The sequence below is a fragment of the Lissotriton vulgaris genome, chromosome 10, assembly GCF_964263255.1.
Source record: "Lissotriton vulgaris chromosome 10, aLisVul1.2, whole genome shotgun sequence".
Lineage (NCBI taxonomy): Eukaryota > Metazoa > Chordata > Amphibia > Caudata > Salamandridae > Lissotriton > Lissotriton vulgaris.
The window spans coordinates 465,895,819-465,918,150 of record NC_141698.1 but is presented as its reverse complement, the minus strand read 5'-3'; the positions used below and the strand labels follow the sequence as shown (position 1 = coordinate 465,918,150).

The 22,332-nt window shown below is 43.0% G+C and overlaps 1 protein-coding gene across 2 annotated transcripts in view; it reads left to right on the top strand.

The window, feature by feature from the left end:
* GLYR1 (glyoxylate reductase 1 homolog) overlaps positions 1 to 22,332 on the top strand; it is a 526,825-nt gene that overhangs the window by 260,233 nt on the left and 244,260 nt on the right. For both annotated transcript variants that reach the window (XM_086941330.1, XM_086941329.1), the window contains 3 exons: positions 14,001 to 14,054; positions 14,650 to 14,697; positions 14,779 to 14,852. In XM_086941330.1, the coding sequence (XP_086797456.1) occupies positions 14,001 to 14,054; positions 14,650 to 14,697; positions 14,779 to 14,852 (176 nt within the window). The remainder of the gene's footprint in view (positions 1 to 14,000; positions 14,055 to 14,649; positions 14,698 to 14,778; positions 14,853 to 22,332) is intronic.

Below are 22,332 nucleotides of genomic sequence, written 5' to 3'. Positions count from 1 at the left end.
GTGTGTGTGTGTATGTGTATATATATATATATATATATATATATATATATATATATATACACACATCCTTTGTTTAACTTGCACAAAGAAGATGGGGCACTCCAAGCTGATCCAAGAGGATTTCTTTATTCACAGGTTAACCAACACAATAACTGTCTCGAAAGACGAGTTTCAGCTTGACGCCTTCATCAATAAGTGAATGGCCATTTCGATCTGTATTTATAGCATATAAACATTGCAGGGAAGATTTCAGGTAGCATGGAAAAATTACAATGCTTTTTCCTATGGGCACCTAGCGATCACTGTAAAGTTACCAGGATCATCCCAAGTGGGTCACAACAGGAGTGAAAAGTATTTTAAACAAAATTGCAATGACGACAAGAAATTAAATGAATTCCCTGTTGAGCTGGCAATACTAAGATCATTGGGCTCTAGTGGGCAATGACATAGAAGAGTTACACTCATATGTTAGACTCCTATAAATCATCTAACATCAGAATGAATCAAACCCAAGTGGGCCAAGAAGCTAACCTCACCCAACACATCTGTGTTGTTGAGTTTATCTCAATGTGCCAGCAGGAAATATCAATGACAACTGTAACTTAAAAACAAGCAAACAACAGAAGTTTAACGCCCCGGAGGGCAAAGGTAGATACAACTGGGGGGGATATTTTTGTCCCATACCAGTGAACGTCCCTAATCACCAAGACATGTCATCATCCAAGCTAATGCTGTATATTTTGTCGCTCATTAATAAATCAAGAAACTCTTACTAACCAAAAACTAGTAGATAGTTCTCTGCCCAAAGTAGAGGAAGCTTCATAGGATGCTCTCTGGTTTCCAGGGCTACTCTTTATGTGCAAGCATTCTCTATAATCTGCAAAAAGATAAATAAAAATAAGCAATGACATTGTTAGTTGACTGTTCTTCAACCAACCCCTAAAATATCTCTAAGAATAATGAAGTAATAAAAATATATATATATATATATATATATATATATATATATATATATATATATATATATATATATATTGTTCAAGGCATGTGGGTTGCTGAATTCATATCTGTGCATAGATCGCTGCCTAATGTTGGGTCCGGATGATTGCACCTTGTTGTCCTGGAAGAGTCTTCGAAGTATCACGAGATAGGTGACTCCTCCCCTGGACTACAGTGCACATGGGCATCTTCTCCATCCTCAGATAATTTCTTTCCGCCTTTGGGTTCGGATGTTATTCCTATACTCTAACTTCGGAATCAAAACAAAACTTTTCTCAATGCCAAAAGGCTTTCTACTTCGACAGTATTGTTCTCGCTCGGTACATCTTTACTCGATCAAGCTTTCCATCTTGAACCGGTCGTCGACGCGGGCCGTTGGGCCTTTCCGACGCCACGTGGGCCTGCTGTCGATGGAAAGGAGCCTGTTCAAAAGGTGGCCACAATGCCACTCCCTTGTTCCCGCATACTGACAAGCACTCAGTATGCAATAAGTGCCTTTCTCCAGATCATAAGGAAGAAACCTGGCCAGCCTGTGCCCAATTCCGGTCTAAGAAAACCATACAGATTTGACGGGCCGCTAGGCAAGAGATCCAGCGACAGGCACCGGAACCAGACAACCTCTTCGATGATGACCATGAACTTCTACAAGCTCCAGATTCGGACCTAGAGATCGTCACCATCGAGGACTACTCTAACTCAGGCGACAAGATCCCCCCGGGGCAAATCGGGAGTACACTGCCCCCGACACCGATTACCCCGTTAACAAAGGCTCCAGTCGAGGCATCGTCAAAAGGCCTTAGCCAAGATCCAAGAAAACATTCGCCAGCCCTGCCGTCCGGCTCAGCTCCTAAACCTAAGCCTTCAGAGACCCCAGGGCCCAGTAACGTGATCCCAAATAAGGTTTCAGAGCCCAAAAAGGTTGTTGACGCGAAGGGCGTCGACCCGAAAAAGGCCGTACAGCATAAGTGTCGAGCCAAAGAAAACAGTCGACCCAAAGAAGGCCGTACAGCCTAAAGGCGTCGACCCAAAGTAAACAGTCGACCCGAAGAAGGCCGTTGAGCCGAAGGGTGACACCGAGCCGAAGGGCGCCGACCCGAAGAAGGCCGTCGACCCAAAAAAGCCAGCTGTGCCGAAAGTCGCCGAACCTAAGAAGGTCGCTGACGGAAAGGGTGCCGTATCGAAGCCTGTAACCCGACTTGAGAAGGCTATCGAACCAAAGACAAGCGCTCCAAAAACACCAGGCGATCCCTAAAAAGCCATCGACTCGGCAAAGGACAGTCAACCGAAAAGACCTATCGAGCACAAGAAACGTGTCGAACCGAAAGACCCGGTCGACCCAAAATAACTCGTCGACCTGAACAAAGGGCCCGAGACGAAGAGCAATAAGGCACCAAAAGTCGTTGAAACCGAAGGTGTTAACGACCCAAAGTCAAAAACACAACCTAAGACAGTGGTGGAAGAAATCTTCCATCCAGATCCATCGGACGACCAGGCACAAATATATATTAATCCCGAGACTGGTAAAGTCACAATACTGCACAGGAAGAAGAGGCCCCTGGACACGGACTCTCATTCCCCCATTCCACTAAAGAAGAAGGACTTTGGGACTTCTCCCTCTAGACCCTTCATTCCTTTCTATCCCACTATGCCTACTATACCTTTTGCTCCTTACTCTCATTCTCATTATGGGGACAATGGGGGAAACACAGGGGAAAATCCACAGCATGATTATGGATTATCCAGAGGATCCTAACCCTCAAGATGAACCATGGGGGGAGCCAACTGACCCATATGACACCCATCCCATCCCATCCCTGACGTCTCCTCATACCCAATTAAGCCGTCACCTACTGACGACACCATTGTCTTCAACCAACTAATAGACAAGGCAGCGCAGTACCACAACGTAGACCTGCACAATGACCCTGTATAAGAAGACTTCTTATTTGACACCTTTCCTACTTCAGAGAAAAGCGTCAGAACACTTCCTATGCTAAAGGGAGTGTTAAAACACGCGCCTGATATATTTAAAGATACAGCCAGGGCACGCTTAATGTATCCCAGGATTGAGAAGAAGTATAGAGCAGCCCCTACAGACCCTACGTACATCAGAGGTCAGTTACCATTAGACTCACTGGTAGTGGGTAAAGCACGCAAAAGGGCCAACTCACAGACAACAGGGAGGCTCCTCCTCCTGATAAGGAGTCAAAAATACTAGAAGCCTCAGGTAAAAGGGTAGCATCACAGGCCTCATGGAGAATTGCGAATACACAAGCTCTGCTAGCTCGTTACGATAGGGTGCACTATGACCAGCTCCAGAGCTTAATGCAACACCTGCCTGAACCTTTTAAAGCCGGAGCTAATGACCTCATACAGGAGGGAAAATTCATTACAAACGCCTCCATCAAATGTGCGCTTGATGCAGCCGACACTGCAGCCAGATCTATTAACACAAGCGTTTTACTATGACGACATGCATGGCTGCGTATTTCTGGCTTTAAGAACAAGGTGCAGTCCACCATTCTTAACCAGCCAGTCAATCAAGACTTCTTTTTTGGCCCTGCAGTCGACACTATATTAGATAAAATGAAGAAAGACACAAACTGCAAAATCAATGGGTGCATTGCAGTTTCAGCAACACAGAGGTTCCTTTCGTCGCTCCTCATACAGAGCAGCTACACAAGGCAATACTTCACAGACCTCATCTTCATACAAAGGTAACACACAAGGTTCCTTTAACAAAAACTCCCAACAGAGGAGGCTATAGGGGCAATAATAACAAGGGAGGAGGACGTGGAGGCAATAACACCAGAGCCTCCACTGCCACAAAACAGTGACTTAATCACGCTAGCTCCAGACCACCTAACACCGGTCGGAGGCAGGCTCCAACAATTCCTACCTGTCTGGAACGCAATTACCATGGACAGGTGGGTGAGACAAATTATCCAGTATTGTTATTGCCTAGAACTCACTTCTACTCCACCCAACATACCACCCAGACACTGTCCTATGTCCAAAGAACACATCACCCTGCTACAACAAGAAGTGAAATGCATGCTGGAAAAGGGGGCCATAGAGCCAGTCCCTTTCCAACACCAAGTGACAGGAGTATACTCACTATACTTCCTTATTCCCAAGAAGGACGGTACCCTCAGACCAATATTGGACCTCAGACCCTTAAATCAATATATATTGTCGGAGCACTTCCATATGATCACACTACAGCAAGTGCTCCTGTTGCTACAGCAAGGAGACTTCCTGGCAACATTAGACCTCAAGGACTCGTATTTTCACATACCCATTCATCCAGCTAACAGGAAATATCTCAGGTTCACAATAGGTCAACACTACCAATTCAAGGTTCTCCTCTTCGGGGTGACCACTGCTTCAAGAGTGTTTACAAAATGCTTAGCCACAGTAGCTGCACATCTCAGGAGGGAACACATCCATGTGTTCCCGTACCTAGACGATTGGCTCATACAAGCAAAATCGTACCAACAGTGTGCAAGAGACACGTCTCAAATACTCCAGCTGCTACACAGCCTAGGGTTTTCCATAAACTACCCAAAATCGCATCTACAACCATCCCACATACAACAATATCTGGGAGCTACTATAGATACCTCAGTGGCAAAGGCATACCCAAACTCAGCGAGGATAGCCAGCATGCAGATGCTCATTTGCAAATTTCTGCCACAACACTCTCTTCCAGCTCGAGTCTTCATGCAACTCATAGGCATGATGGCCTCATGCATAATCATTGTCCACCGTGCCAGACTTCAAATGCGTCCATTGCAAGAATACCTAGCCCGACAGTGGAACCAGGCTCAAGGACAACTAAAAGACCTAGTGTTGGTAGACAGTCGCGCTCACAACTCTCTGCAGTGGTGGAACCCACAAAACCTTTCCAAGGGGCGACTGTTCCAAGAGCAGATTCCACAGCAAATACTAACAGCGGACGCATCACTGACTGGCTGGGGAACCCACCTCCTTCATTACACAGTACAAGGGCTCTGGACAAACAAACAAAAGAAACTGCATATCAACCAACTAGAGTTGCTAGCGATATTCCTAGCCCTAAAAGCATTCCAAAAATACTTGTACAGCAAGACTGTGTTGATCCGGACTGACTTTTTTTGAAAAAACAGGGGACCCCTACTAATATTGCATTTGCTACATGTAGGGAATGACATTAGTTTTGAGAAAAAGGAGAACTGTAGCAAATGAATTATAGCTAATATGCCATATCCTATGAGGTGGACTTTAGTATCAATACGTTACATATAATAACATGAAAACAACGGTAATCATTACATTTTGTAAAAATATATATTCTGTTTATTTATATTTTTCTTATTTTGTTTTCATTTGATTGTATTCATTTTCAAAATTTCATATTAAATCAAGTCAACACTAATCAACATTAAGTAACAAACATTACAAGAACAAATGACAAGTTGGTATGAGGGACTAGAGAGGTTGGCAATGCAGTGGGTTGGAGCACTACGTGCGTTTCGGCCACTGCCTTCATCAGGAGACCATCATTTGCAACAAAACAATAAAGAACAACACAGTTTTTAATGATGAAATGAGACTGCGTGGTAATACGCTTCTGGTGTGCACGAGTACGACGTTAGGGCTGCTGGGACAACCGTCAATTTCTATTGGTCTTTGGATGGAAATTTAATAAATCCCGATTATCTTAAGCGAATGGATTCGCCTGGCTTTGTATCGGTTCTATAGTGGAGATGGGTTTTTTGAAACAGCCGGCCAATTCACATTCGGTTGGAATACTGATTATGCAGGTCCTTTTATAATGGACGATTCTCGGAGGAAAGGAACTTTTTTTCTTTTATAATTCATTAGCAAATCCATCTCTTCCGTGACCTAGCATATGCTTGGTAAAAGAAGAGGATTTGTGCAATGTTTTTAGTATGGCCTAAAGTGCATCAGATATTAACTTGCTCTCCCTGAGTTTCCCAGCTTGCAGTGTAACTTTTAAACTAGAGAAGTACACAAATCTCACCAGATGTGGCTGGATGTTGTCAAGGAACTCTTCGAAGCATGGGTTAGGTTTAACATAGAGAAATTGCGTTGTTAATCTGCCTAAATTAGGGTCACGATGTACATTTAGGGCATATACCCAGTATATTCCCTTTAGAGTATTCTTGGCACTTTGCACCAGCTTTTGTGGTTCTGTCCAATAAGAGAGAAGACCAAGTTCTATAAACCATAAGGGGTTAAGCATCTGTCAATGGCTAGATGTTCTTGAATGCCTTCTTTGTAGACCACCTATTCTGATGTCCATAACCTAATCCAATAGAGCAGCTGGCATAATGCTGCGATTTGCCTTATGTGTTTTAGGTTTAGATCATAGATCATAGAACATTCGGATAGGGTAGCCCCAAAATTCTTCTCACTAACTTGTTCTCCCCTTTTGTTATTTGCTTAGTGTCACCATTTCCCCAAAGTTCGGATCCATATAGGCGGCTGTCTGTACTTTGCATTTATGGAGCTCTAGCACTGGTGTGATTGGTTTACTTGAGAATAGGCTATACTTTTTAAAGATGGCCCCAGACCTCTGTGCGAGGGCCAACACAGAGTGGTTAATCTGTGTTTTCCAGTACAACTTTAAATCGAGTAGTATACCTAAGTAGGGGAAATTTGGTACATGTTATTTTTGGTTATTCGTCCCGGGGGTCCTTCTAAAAATTCTTGTGCGGATTTTTGACCATGTACTATAATTCATTCATTCATTCTACTTGGCTTTCCCAATATTTATTTCTAGGCCTTTTTCATTGCAATATGTGTTGAAATCATCTATTAGATTTTGCACACCCTTCGGCGGTTGTGAGATCAAAATGGTGTCATCTGCAAATAATAATGATGGGATCAAGTTCCTGCTAATCTTTGAGGGGGGTCATTTTTAGTTTTTTTTAAATATAATCAACCGCATCAATAATATAGTGATAGCAGGGTTGGCCCGAGCACACATCCATGCCTTGCTCCTCTGGCTATAGAGATCAGAACGGTGTGCTCACCGTTCTTGCCCCAGGGAAATGTAGCCTAATTATCATGATGCAGCCTTGCTGTCTGATCTAGCAGGTCTTTAGGTACTATTTGTTTTCCCAACGAAGTTATATGAACACAATATAGAAAGAACTGTCGCAGTCTTCTTTTTTTATCGTGAAGGTAATAGTTTTGGTAAGTTGGTGCTGTTTGGTATACCCCTTTGAGTGTCGGGGTTTTGTAACTATCTGTAGCGTTATCCTGATCGAGGGTAACGTCCCCAAACGCACACAATAAGATGAAAATTGTCGGGCGATTGTAGTTTGGTTTCAACAAATAAAGTTTTATTCAAAAATCATTGTTTGTCTTCATTCTTTAGTATTTTCATTTGTTTACAATCTTGTAATCACATCCAAACATTATTGGAAATTTTATATTCATTTGCCCAATGCATTTCGGGCACTTGGCCCTTCTTCGGGGGCTCAAACTCTGTTCAAACAAAATGGATATACATCACTATTCATAAAAAGCATATCTCCAATTGAACTGATTTACAATATTTTTGCGTCACCGCTGTTGATTTACACCAGGTTTAGAACCTTATAACCTTCCAGGTGCCTGATCAGGTATTCTATGTTATGACTCCAAAAACGTGTATGCATAAAGAACACTTAAAATGTGCCTGATATGTACATGTCTGATACTCAAGGGTGAAAGGTCTGAGCATGGAAGAAACATGCAGGATATATAGCGTGGCTCAAAAAAAATGAAATGAATATCGGGCTGTGGTAAAGGAATACCTTCAAAAAACGGGTAAATCGATCTTGTAAGCAACAGCGTAGTGTTCATTCCAAATACGTATCTGGAGAAACAGTAAGTATCAATGAGGAAACCTTGATTGCAAAGAGATTTTAAAGAGATTTTAAACACCGCTATCTGGCAAGACATACATATTATCGAAAATACCTTACTGTGTCCTCTGTGTAGTTTCTTCGTAAAATGAAGGTAAATGAACCCGACCGGATTCTGTGAGGGTAGAAACGGAAAATCGTCTCGGTCACCGTGTCATAAAGCGTGAAATTAAGCAAATAATGAGTGATAAGCGGGCTCCGCGTCTTACCGAACTCAAGCATCTCGCGCCATCGTAGCGTCGGGGTGAGCGTGACCCGAAAGTACACGCTGGTTGGTTGTGGTGCGTCTAAATTAGTCTACTGAGAAAAGATATGAACGGCAGACTCCACAAGTAAAGTGCCGGCACATGAAGATAGAGTAAAGCGTAAACAAAAGACATACGCGAAAAACAAAAGTGTGATCACGTAGGAGAGTGTGTAAATAACTATAGATAATTAATAGGCACGTGGTCGCTGTGTGTGTACAGGGTGAACGAATTATTATAATTCTCGGGTCATTCATGGAGATATGGGCTCTACTTACAAAAGGTTAATCAATTGTTTAGGCATCATTATAAAGCAGCTGGGTACAAGTCAAATACGTTGGAGTACATAGTAACATGTATATAACTCAATTAATAGTTCACAAGAATGGTCATAAAAGTCACAGTGCAGGTTGGCACCATAGTTGGGAAAGTCTTATAAGAAGCAATTCAAATCACACCGATAATTTAATCCTTTCGGTTGGGTTGTGTTAAGGAAGGTCATCCAAAATATCTCCCGTCTTAATAAATGTTGACAGTTGTCTCTGCCTGGTAAGAATGCTGGTTGTTCCAAAATTAGAAATCTTACTTGACTGGCTGTATGATTGTGGGTATTGAAATGTGCTGCCAAAGGAGATTTTACACTTTTTGTTCGTATGTTACTTTTATGTTCAATCAATCTGGTCTTGATTTTTCTTTCAGTTTTGCCTACATGCCAGGCCACATGGGCACTTGATCATGTATATCACATTTCGACTGTCACAGGTGGCATTAACTTTTAATTTGATTAATGTTCCTTGGCTTGGATGTCGAAACTCCTATCCTTTAATGATGGCGTTGCAATTGCCACAGTTGTGGCAAGGTAACGTCCCTTTGTATACCTGTGTTTGAGGATTTTCTTGTTGGTTTAACAGTTCCTTAATGTTTTTGGTACGTTGGTAAGCAAATCTGGGTGGTAAAGAAAATATACCATTGAAGTCTTCTTCCAGAGAAAGTAATGGCCAATGTTTTAACAAAATTCTTTTCATGTGAAAACTCTCAGTAGAATATTTGGAGATGAAAACCATCCTTTCTTGACTGGTAGATTTGTCTTTTGTTTTTAATGAATTTGTTCTGTCGACTTTATTTTTTTTTTCAACTGCTTCTTGAAGGATGCCGTGAAGATATCCTCTCTCTCGAAATTTATCAATGGTAGTTGTCATGTCTTTTTGAAAAGTATTCTCAGTCGATGAAATTAGTTTGATGCGGAGTAGTTGTGAATAGGGTAAATAATTTTTTAGAGAATATTGGTGGAAACTTTGAAAGTGGAGTAAGTTATTTCTATCCGTTGTTTTGGTGAATACACTTGTTTCAAGTTTTCCTTGATCATTGGTGATCATTACATCCAAAAATGATAGAGGGGGGTCGTTTTTAGTTTTTTTTAAATATAATCAACCGCATCAATAATATAGAGTGATAGCAGGGTTGGCCCGAGCACACATCCATGCCTTGCTCCTCTGGCTCTAGAGATCAGAACGGTGAGCTCACCGTTGTTGCCCCAGTGAAATGTAGCCTAATTATCATGATGCAGCCTTGCTGTCTGATCTAGCAAGTCTTTAGGTACTATTTGTTTTCCCACAGTGATCCTCTAGGTACTAGATCAAATGCTGCCCTTAAATCTACAAATGCGGTGTAGAAATTACCCCTCTTTATCTTGGTGTATTTCCAAATGATACACAAAAGTCTAAAGACTTGATCTGTCGTACTTGTGTGAGTTCTAAATCCAGCCTGTTACTAGGACAGTATGTTATTCATCCATTTATTTAGCCTATTTAAAAGTTGTTTTGCAAACATATTTTGTTATACATCTACTTGGCTAATTGGCCTGTAATTCTCCGGCTTTTGTTTGCTAACTTTTTTATAGATGGGGACAAATTCAGCCCCTCTTTATGAAGTTGGTATTGGTGCGCCTGCAGCAATAGCATTTGTAACCAAATTAACACCCACACCTCCTTATCATTTTTAAACAGGTCCCCTGGGAGACTATCTAATCCTGGGGCTTTTCCCAGCTTGATGGTGTCTATCATTTGTGCAGTTTCCTCTATGCTAAAACATGTCCCACGCTGTTTACAGATTCTTGATATTCAGAAGTAGCAAACTTAGAAAATAAATTGGTGACATTTTCAATACAGGCTGCAGGATCCTAGTGGTGCTCAGCGTGGGCTTCTTTGTCCTTGCCACCAAGTGCCACTATTTTCCAGAATTCTGCTGCATCTTAAGATTTTGCAGCCTGGAGGAGGTTTGTCCGAGTGACGTCCACCCAGTTTTTTTGCATTGGATAGTATTTTCCTATAGCTCTCTCTAGCTCACCTTATTAGTTGGGCTTTTCCATGTTTTAAGTTATCAAGTAAAAGTATTGTGGCCTTCCTGCAGTCCAGGGTTTACCAGGAGTTGTTTTTAAATTTCATCTAACAATTATGCTCTCGTTTCTTTCTAGCGGCTCTAGTGAGAAGGGGTTCTAGTTTTGTCACTAACAGTTGTTGTTTTGCGATTACTGAGGTTCTGATTGGTTTTATGTAGGAACCTACTACCTCAGCAAATACCTCATAAATGTCGGTCATAATCTCTATATTATCTGTGATGTGTGGCCATTTGATCACTCTACGGTTTTTCCCTATGAAAGCTGAGTTTTTGATGACCTTATTTTGGGTAACTTCCCTATTGTGTACCCTGTTATTTCTAGTCAGATAGGACGATCATCACTGTCATCACTGTCATCTCTTGCATCTATCTCAAAGCTCAGGATCCTAATCAAACTGTGCATGATGTAGTCTATTTCCGACTACCCGAAGTAGCAGTAAAGCAATAAGTAGTGCGCCTTGGGGTGAATGTTCAAAATGATGCCCCAGCAATAGCATGCAATCCTCCTCGCCCTCTGCCCTGGGATCCCCACATAAGTGGATGACGAAATCTTCTGCCACCCTGATATCCCTTGTTAGAATTTTAGTGCACTGCAAATTCTTTAGTAGCAATCCCAAGGACTGAGTGTTACTAGCATCATTTGATTGCAATTGAGCATTATAGAAAGTCAGCAATGTAAGTTTGGCATGACCACCAGTGACCAATGATAAACTCTGGATGGTGGATTACCCATTTGTTAATCACAATTAAACTTCCCCATATCGCTTAAGAATCAAAAATAATCTATCTCCCTTTTGCCCTTCTAGATGATGATTCAGTTGCTGGGATAAAAAAAGATCTTATAACACCAACCCCAGACTCTAGGCTATAGAAAAAACCCAAAGGGAGAGTCATAATAGATCCAGTAGCTGAATACGTGGTGAAAGCAAGAATTCTTGCAGCATTCAGGGGTGTATTGAAGTTAATGATGACTCAGTCACCCTCCAAAGATTTCCTTCCTTTACCAATCCACTCTACCCGCTGTACCATATTCATCCAATGCCCCGACAGTGACCCCAAGGTAAACTGTGAATCATCCAATCGGTTACCTCGATTTTGGACTAGCTGAACTTCTCCGTAATCACTTGTTGTAGGGAAGGTACTTTGTCAAAAACAACAATGTAGGGCGTAGCTTCTGGAGGCAAATTAGGGTTGGCTGCTGCTTCATAGGATGCAACCTCTTAATGGGTAAAGGGAATGGCTCGATTCACTGTTCGCTGGTTTTGCACCAGGCCATGAGGGCCCTTTGCTCCCCCCGTTCCCCATTTCCCTCTCTCGGGACACTAGGTCTGAAATAACTCGCTTTGTACATCGATTGTGGCTGGGCTATGCACTCTTGGACACCGTAGACGCCGAATACCAGAAATTATGCTGCGCATGACCCCGGATGGTTTGCCCTCCTCTTTCTGTCCAAAATTGGATGGGCTTCTGACAGGAAACTGGAAAGAGGAGGAGCAGGAGTAGTAATACTCTCATCCAGAGCCTGAACTACTTGGTTTTCCTTGATAAGCTCCAGCTCCACTATTGCTATCCTTTCTCGAATAGGGATAAACCTCTCATCAAAGGTAGAAATCAGGGCATTTAAAAACAATTCTAATCGCTCCCCATTAACCTTTGAAGATAAATCCCTCATTCTGGGTGGCCTGACCGTATTAACCCATGGACGTTTTAGTTTGCTGGTCAAATCCTCTTTCTTTTGCCGAGTGCTCCCCTCTGCATGCTGGGTATAATCAGGACCTCAGGTTCTAGGGGAATAGAAGTGACTAATTGTGGGCTGCTGCGGCCATCAAGGGATGATCATCTTGGCTAATCTCTAGGCGGGTTCATAACGCAGCCACCAAGCTACTACTATCAGATCCGGTCTGTCCTACCGCCAAGTGACCAGTGAGGGAAGATGTAGAAGAGGACAAAGAATGGCGTTGCTCTGCCAGCTGGATCTCCTTATCTGCTCGATCCTACAGGAATTTCTGGTTTAAACTTTTCCACAGTTCCTCCGGGGATGGTACTGCTTGGGTATGTGTCCAAAGGTAAGGAATCTGCAGCTAGATGTCTCTATCAGATGGACAACTTACTTACCTTCTGAAGCACCTTATCTGGTAGAGACAAGAACTAGCCCCAGATTCCTTCCCGACCTACCCATGCTCCCTGCACTGTGGATCAGTTCTTAATGTCAGGGCTTTCCCGTTCAGCGCCCTAGTTGTCTAACACACCATTATCAGTCAGCTTCTTGACTCTGCGCTTCTGGTGTCGAAAGTCATGAAAAGTACTGACGTCCGTGCGCAGTGGTGGCACGTATATAGAAGGCGTGGATGTCATGATGACTGAGATGTAGCTGTCACACTGAGTCGACCAACGCCACCTATCTCCATGCAGGGGTACTGCTTAAGAAAATCTTCTGGATCTAGTCTGATGCCTGGGAAGTTCAAAGGTAAGGAATCTGGGGTTGGAACCTGTCTCTACCAGATGAGGCTTTACAGAAGGTAAGTAACTAGTCCATTAACTACATTATGTGAGTTACCTGATCCTACAACATTTAAAACAATTTTATTTATATAGCAAGAAACCTTAAACATTCAGATGTATTACATTATAACCTCTTTTTCTCTTATAATTCAATCAAGATGTGTCGTGCCATGTGCTGTGTGTTTGAGTGATCTAACTGCCTTTGTGAAATAATGACTTTTCATAGAAAGTGTATAAATGATGGTAACTAATTGCCATGAGGAGTACTACTGAAAACGTAATCCTTGTTGTGTCAGTCTTATTCAGTAATTAATTGAATAAATCCAACCTCCATTAAGTTCATGAGGTCTAGTTGGAGGGGGCATGATGAACGGGGCCAATGTGTCTTTTTGTGAGATTAATAAGGCCTTGGAGTGATTCTACGAATGTTCTTTAGGTAACACTTTAACACCACAGGTTTGTGGTTTACCCATTTTTTTGACCCATAAATATTGCTAATGGTCTCATCAAGACAATTGATAGACAGAGTGTGTAATTATAACTTATAGAAGTAATTCGTCCATCAGGTTTATGTAGATTTGGTCAATAGCAGTGAGTGTCCAGAAATGGTCCGGTCTACCAGAGGTAACCTGATAAATCCTGTTACTAAAAACATCTGTCTGTTTACGAGTTTAAATCATCTGTCACTGTGTGCTACATACAGCTTACTTCTTCTGGTAAAGGGTGTGCCGCTAACCTTTGTCCTAATTAAATTGCAATTGAGTTGCTTGGTTATGAAACATAGCACATATTTGACATGGGGTATATTTTAATGTCTACAGTGGAAGTCCATTTGGAGTCTTGTCCGAGTAGTGATCTTGCATCATCAGTGGGTAGAGGGCAGCTATGTTATTGTGCAGTGAGATTCAGGAATTTGACCATCGTTTTTGTTTCTCAGCCTGTGAAGGATGACCCCCACTTCCATCACTTTCTGCTGAGTCAGTCCGAGAAGGTAAGAATAATGCAGAATTAACTCAGGGAAGGGCTGTGGGTGGTAGGTTGGTCAACAGGGTTTGTAGCATATTCACATTTTAATTCCAATGGCCCTTTGTTGATAATTGTGACATCTTTGGTTGAAATCCTTAGCCAATTAGTAAAATTCAACACCAGTTTCACATTTCATGTCGGTCATATGGATGTTACTCTCCGGTTAGTTGAGAGGGGTGTGTTTTTCTCTCTCTCTAAGCTTGCAAACTGCTACAGATCAATATATTTTGAATGTTGCTGGGTGTCTGTGTGCCTCTCTCAACAGTTTATTTTATTAGAGTGTGAAAGAGCCCAATCTTCGATTTTCCCAGCAGCTTAGTGTAAACGTTTAAAGGATGATTATGGGACACACGCTTACCACCTCATGTTTCGTAATGACTAAAACAGCTGGCGTTGCCCTGCAGGTTAACATGAAACATCAGGATATTTAATTGTTCTTGCCAAAGTTCCTTGGATTCTGGACTTTAAAAACATTTGGGTTGTACAAAACATATTAAAGGTCTATCTGTTCACTGTGAAAATTATCACCACCTTCACTAACCTATTTTTTCATTTCTCAGTCTGTGTCGTTCCATACAAGCAGTAAGCGGTTCAAGCTCTCTGATGAAGTAAGTTTTTTTTGTTTTGTTTATTCCACACAGATATTACTTTATAAAATAGGAACATAAGTTTTATTGCATGTGTTGCAGGAAATGGGATCAACATCAATCCAGGCAGCAGACAGTACCGCAGCCAACGGCAGTATTAACCCCACAGACAAAAGGTAAGACTGACTCATCAACTGTTATCTGCCTTGGGCTCTTTCTCTTTATCCGCCCTTTGTCCGCCAATTGGGAATCTATTTCCCATTCTTGAAACAACATGTTCGAGGCATATGAGCTGCAGATCCTACATTTAGCAATAGATCGTCACCTGGTGTTGGGCTCGGATGATTGCAGGTTGTTGTCTTCTTGGAAGAAGTCTTTTGTAGTCACGAGATAGGTGACTCCTCCCTTGGGCAATACTGCGCATGGTCATCGACTCCATCCTCAGATAGTTTTTTTCCGCCACTGGGTTCGGATGAAAGTTTTCCGCTCCGGCTAGAAAAATACTTTTTCTGCTTTTTCGAAGCGAAAAACTTCAAACAAACTTCTTTTGACATCGAATAGACTTTCGACATCACCAGCTACATTCCGGTGCGTCAACGCGGGCCGTTGGGCCCATCGGCGCCGTGCGGCCTACACCTAATGGACAGAACTCCATTCAAGAGATGCCCGGTATGTCGAGCAAAATTCCCTCATAGCGACCATCACGAGGTTTGCAACCTCTGTCTCTCGCCAGAACACGACGAGTCGACCTGCACAGCCTGTGCCTCCTTCCGATCGAAGAAGACCATTCGGGATCGGAGGGCCCATCGTAACGAATTGAGGAGATCAGCACCAGAGGCCATCTTTGAAGAGGAGATCGTCGAAGAAGACGTCTCCGAGAACGAATATCCAATCGAAGATATCTCTGAGGACGAGACTCCACTCGGCGCAGAGGAGGACTCGCCTGATCTCCAGATAATATCGGGGGCAGAGGATTCGGACGATTCGATCCCATCTCGACAACCCGTGAGTACATCTGCCCCTGCACGACAGACATTACCCAAACATAAGGCAACGGTCAGCACTCCGCCCATGGGGCCTAGTCGAGACCGACATTTACCCTCTAACGCCTGGCTTTCGGCCCGGCTCCAAGGAAAGAGAATACGCCTTCCGGTGCCTCGGCACCGAAAAAACACCAAGTGCAGTTACACCTCCTCCATTGGCACCAAAACATCCTTCGTCACCGAAGGACTCGTCGGCACCGAAGATAAAACACCCTTCGGCGCCCAAAGATAAGGACACTTCTGCACCTGTACCATCGGTGCTGAAGCCAAAACCTGTACCAAACCCGAAATCTTCGACTCCGAAACCTTCCGGTTCAAAAAACAAAGAAGGGAAGCCAGTTTCCGGCGCCACAGGACCAGCAAAACCTGTCTCCACGCCGAAACCTCTAATATCAGTACCAAAGACCCCAGATAAGGATAAACAACCTTCGGTATCTTGCCAAGGGACTCAGCTACTCCTCATAAGGCAAAAAGCACTAAACAACCTCTATCGGCTCCGAAAGAATCGACGCCGAAGAAGATTATAGATGAGGAAAAACTGTTTAGACCAGATCCTAGACAAAAAAAGGTCCATATTAATCTAAAAACTGGACATGTGGAAGCAATCCCTTATAAAAAGAGACCAGCAGACACACCACTTACACCTGTGGTTCCTGCCAAAAAGGACTGTGCAACTTCTCCGATGCACCCTTCCTCTCCTTCACCTTCTTCCTCTCCTGTTCCTCCATATGTGTAACCTATAACTTCTCCTATTCACTCTCCTGCATCATCACACCACACTGATGAGTATGATTTGGGTGGGGGGGTGACGTTCCAGAGCCACATACATACCCTTTAGATGAGGATGTTAACACAGAATACCCTAAGGATGATGATGCATATCATTTTGCACCAGACATCCCTGATCCTCAGTACTACCCAACAAAACCTTCCCCTACAGAGGACAGTATTGGTTTTAATCATTTATTTATTAAACAGAGCTGCACTTTACCATGGGGTTCCTATGCACTCTGATGCCATTGAGGAGGACTTCTTGTTAGACGTTTTCGAACAGTCACAAAGGTCTACCCAAATATTACCAATCATTAGGGGAGTCATTAAACATGCTCCAGAGATTTTTAAAGATCCAGTAAGGTGTAGGGTGTTAAATCCTAGAATAGAGAAATAGTATAGGCCAGCACCAGCTGATCCAGTATACATTAAGGGCCATCCGCCATTAGACTCCTTGGTAGTGTCAAATGCACGCAAGAGGGCCAATTCTCAAACTTCTGGGGACACACCCCTGCCTGACAAAGAGTCCAAAATTATTGATGCGTCTGGTAAACTAATTGCTGCACAAGCAAAAAACATATGGCGAATAGCAAACACACAGGTTTTACTCTCACGCTACAACAGGGCTCATTAAGATAAACTAGAAAAGTTAATGGAACACCTACCACATCAACACAAGGATCTGGCAGCAGAACTTTTACAAGAAGGCAAATTAATTTCAAATGCCTCAATTAAATGTGCACTAGATGTAGCTGACACAGCATCCAGAGCAGTGAACACTAGTGTTATCCTCAGGCGTCACGCATGGTTACGCATCTCAGGTTTTAAACCAGAGGTACAAACTACCATCCTAAACCAGCCCTTTAATCTGAACCAATTGTTCGGGCCGGAGGTAGATAATACATTAGTAAAAATGAAGGACACAGACACCGCTAAGTCTATGGGGGCATTACAATCCACCCAAACTAAAGGTTCTTTTCGCCGCTCCTCTTATAGAGGAGGATCCAAGCAGACCGTCGCAGACACAACATCATCTTTTAAAACACACACGCAGACCTCCTCTAATAAACGATATTTTAGAGGCGGATACAGAGGCCATAACAACAAGGGAAGAGGTAGAGGTAGTAACAACCACCGCTCCTCTTCCACTCCTAAACAGTGACTTCCCTCTGCCTCCCCTACAGCATTCCACTCCTGTGGGAGGCAGACTTTCACAGTTCCTACCTGTCTGGAACTCCATCACAACAGACTGGTGGGTAAGACAAATTATCCAACATGGCTACTGCCTAGAACTCACAGCAACCCCCCCATACATACCACCCAGGCAGCGTCCAATGTCTGCAGAACACATAACACTGCTTCAACAGGAAGTTCTAGCACTTCTACAAAAAAATGCTATTCGAGTAGTTCCATTACAAGAACAAGGAACAGGAGTCTACTCCCTGTACTTCGTAATTCCAAAGAAGGACGGGACTTTAACACCAATTCTCGACCTCGGGCCACTCAACTACTACATACAATCAGATCATTTTCACATGATCACTTTACAACAGGTACTCCCATTACTACAACAGGGAGATTTTCTGTCCACACTAGACCTAAAGGATGCCTATTTTTACATTCCAATACATCCTGCGCACAGGAAGTATTTAAGGTTTGTCATACAAGGACAACACTATCAGTTCAAAGTCCTTCCATTCGGGGTTACCACAGCACCACGAGTGTTTACAAAGTGCTTAGCAATAGTGGCAGCACATCTCAGAAGACAACAAATACATGTCTTCCCCTACCTAGACGACTGGCTCATAAAAGCAAGATCGTACAACCAGTGTGCACAACACACAGAACAAACAATTCAAACACTGCACAACTTAGGGTTTAAACTACACCAAGTCGCACCTAGAGCCTGCACACGTTCATCAATATCTAGGAGCTACTATAAACACATCGGTAGCTCTAGCGTATCCCAGTCAAGCCAGGATTCAAAGTATTCAGAACTTAGTCTCCTTTTTCAATGCCAGCACTCTCTACAAGCCAGAGTGTTCATGAAACTAATAGGGATGATGGCATCTTGCATCTTCATAGTTCCCCACGCAAGACTGCAAATGCGCCCACTACAAGAATGTCTAGCACTACAGTGGAATCAGGCTCAAGGTCAGCTCACAGACCTGGTGTTGGTAGACAGCCGTACATATCGCTCTCTGCATTGGTGGAACACCAAAAATTTGACAAAGGGATGGCCGTTCCTAGATCCAGTTCCACAGATAGTGCTCACGACAGATGCGTCCCTCACAGGATGGGGAGCCCATCTCCTGCATTATACCACACAAGGTCAGTGGAACAATCAACAGAAACAGTTCCACATCAACCATTTAGAGCTTCTAGCAATTTTCCTAGCACTCAAAACCTTTCAGGTACAAGTCCAAAACAAAGCTGTCCTAATCCGAACGGACAATATGACAGCCATGTACTATATACAAAAACAGTCCCAACTTGCACAGAACATTTGGAGGTGGGCCATCCCTCAAAACATACATCTGACAGTAGAACACCTTCCAGGGATCCACAACCAGATAGCAGATCTGTTAAGTCCTCAATCACAACAGATTCACGAATGGGAGTTGCACCCACAAGTACTTCAACCATTCTTTCAAATGTGGGGGCATCCACAAATAGACCTGTTTTCCACCCACGAGAACTCAAAATGCCCAACCTTCGCCGCCAGGTTTCCACACCCACGGTCGGAGGGGAATGCAATCTGGATGAACTGGTCAGGCAGATTTGCGTACGCTTTTCCACCTCTCCCCCTCATTCCACTAGTAGTACGCAAGCTCAGACAACAGTCCCTCAAACTGATACTAGTGGCCCCCACATGGGCACGCCAACCATGGTTCACCACGCTACTAGATCTCTCATTGGCTCCACATCAAAAATTACGGCTCGCGCCATCCCTGTTACTTCAGAACCATGGAGAAATAAGACACCCAGAACCAAGCCAACTGAATTTGGCGATCTGGCTCCTGAAGTCCTAGAGTTTGGTTACTTAAACTTACCACCAGACTGTATGAATACAATTAAAGAAGCTAGAAGACCCGCTACCAGAGCATGCTATGCTGCTAAGTGGAAACGAATTGCAATATACTGTAACAACAATCACATTGATCCTTTGGACGTTTCTACATTAACAAAGGTCCAATTTGGCTTACTCTTCCATACGCTTGCATCTAGCAGCTATTGCAGCGTATTTACAAAATAGACAACATCTATCTCTATTTAGAGTACCTGCAATTAACGCATTTATGGTAGGATTAAAATGAATAATCCCACCCAGGTTACCACCTGCTCCAGTATGGAACCTAAATGTGGTCCTTACAAGACTCATGGGACCCCCTTTTGAGCCGTTACATAAATGTGAACTGCAATTCCTAACATGGAAAACTGCTTTCCTTGTTGCCATTACCTCTCTTAGAAGAGTTATTGAAATCCAAGCTTTCACAATAGAAGAACCATTTTTTCAAATACATCCTAACAAAGTGGTTCTTAGACCCAATCCAAAATTCCTACTAAAAGTGATTACTCCTTTTCACCTAAACCAATCAGTAGAGTTACCAGTGTTTTTTTCAAAAACCGGACTCTGTTGCAGAAAGAGCTTTACACACCTTAGATGTTAGAAGAGCTCTACTATATTACACAGACAGGAATAAATCCTTCAGAAAGACAAAACAACTATTAGTATCTTTTTCTCCCCCACACAGAGGCAATCCCATCTCTAAAGGTGGTATTGCTAGATGGATTGTAAAGTGTATTCAAATATGCTATCACAAGGCTAAACGTACACTAACAGTTCCTCCTAGAGCACACTCCACTCGCAAACTAGGAGTCTCTACGGCTTTCTTAGGAAACATACCATTAGAGGATATATGCAAGGCAGCAACATGGTCTACAATACACACCTTCAGTAAACACTATTGTGTTGATGTGCAAGCCAAGCTGCAGTAGGCCAAGCTGTCCTTAAAACACTCTTTCAGTATGCTGCAACGGATACATGGACCACCGCTAGGGGAGACACTGCTGCACAATCGTTGCTAAATGTAGGATCTGCAGCTCATATGCCTCGAACGGAAAATGCTACTTACCAGTATGCATCTGTTCTTGGCATGTAGAGCTGCAGAATCCTACATGCCCTCCCGCCTCCCCGGGACTTGTATCCGTTCCAGTACTCCTCTTACTTAGATGCACACGCATGGACATCCTTTCTCTTTTACTTCTACTAACTCCATCATTTCTCATCATGGCGAAAAACAATCTGAGGATGGAGTCGATGACCATGCACAGTATTGTCCAAGGGAGGAGTCCCCTATCTCGTGACTACAAAAGACTTCTTCCAAGAAGACAACAACCTGCAATCGTCCGAGCCCAACACCAGGTGGCAATCTATTGCTATATGTAGGATTCGGCAGCTCTACATGCCAAGAACAGAGGCATACTGGTAAGTAGCATTTTCCTTATGAAAGCTTTTGGTTAGTGTCAGAGGGAATTCATAGGAATGAAGGCTGCCAAATAGGAACCTGGACCTTAGAATCATGACTTTGCAGCCCTAGGTAAAGGAGCAAACCCGCAAGAAATCAAGGAACATGCAACCAGACAGACCACATCCATAAAGAAGCTTAAAACATATCCAATCATGTCTTGTAATGGAAGTTACTTCACAGCCCCAGTTTTTTTTATCTCAGTTTGTATGAGAAGGATCTAAAAACACACTAAGTGTGTTTATCTACTTTTAAAAAGGGATTTTCTCAGTTGAATTATTTTTCTTTCACTGGGCATCTCTAGAGTTTTTTTTAAAATGTTTGCAGCTTTTTCCCACTGAAGCTTCATCATGTTTTTCAGTAATTGTGAAATGGCCTCCCTGTGGAAGAAAGAAAGCTGCCACAGACCCACATTTAGTATCTGTCGCTTGCCTTTTTCATCACAATCGGGAAACATTTTTTTTTTCAGTAAATGCTGAAAAGAACATGTAAAGTTTGTAAAGGCATGAGAAACTAGAAGACTCGAAGGACCAAGAAGGGGCAAAAAAGTGTGTTGGTGGCCTTAGAAGTGGCTCTATCTACTGCGCCCATGCTATCAAATAGCTAGGATGTGTGCTTGTTTTGCTGGATTATTTTTAATTCGACATACCAGTACATTAGATAATTTACTTTGGAATTTCAGTTTGGTCAGAATACATTTTGTTCAAACTATTGTGGTCCAAATTCAGATGGTATGTATATATAAATGTTTATATAAGTTTAAGTTCGAGGCATGCCAGCTGTAGATCACATGCTTTGCGTAAGTCTGCCATCTAGTGTTGGGTCTGGATGTTTGCACTTTGTTTTTGTTCGAAGAAGTTTTTTCCAGTCACGAGGTAGGTGGCTCCTCCTTTCGGTGATAGTGCGCTTGGACATCAACTCCATTATTAGGTTATTTTTTTCTGCCATCGGGTTCGTATGTGAACTGCTGCGCTCCGGTTCAACACAGTTTTCGGGATCCCCTCGGTGCGCAATCCTCAACTCTACAATATTGTTTCTCGATCACGTATTCCTATCTTCGTGTATTGTATCCATTCTAAAACTTCGATCTGAAAGTCTCGTGGAAGGCCCTTGGGCTTAGCCTCGTCAACCGAGTTCGTAGTAGATGGAAATGACTCCATTCCAATTCTGCCCCGGGTGCCACCCCTGCACCGATCTACTCGACAAGCCAATTTGTGTTTGTCGCCCAAACACAACGAAAAAAACTGTGAAGCCTGCTGATCGTTCCATTTGAAAAAGACGCTCTGTGACCATCGGGCTCGGCGTCATGAAAT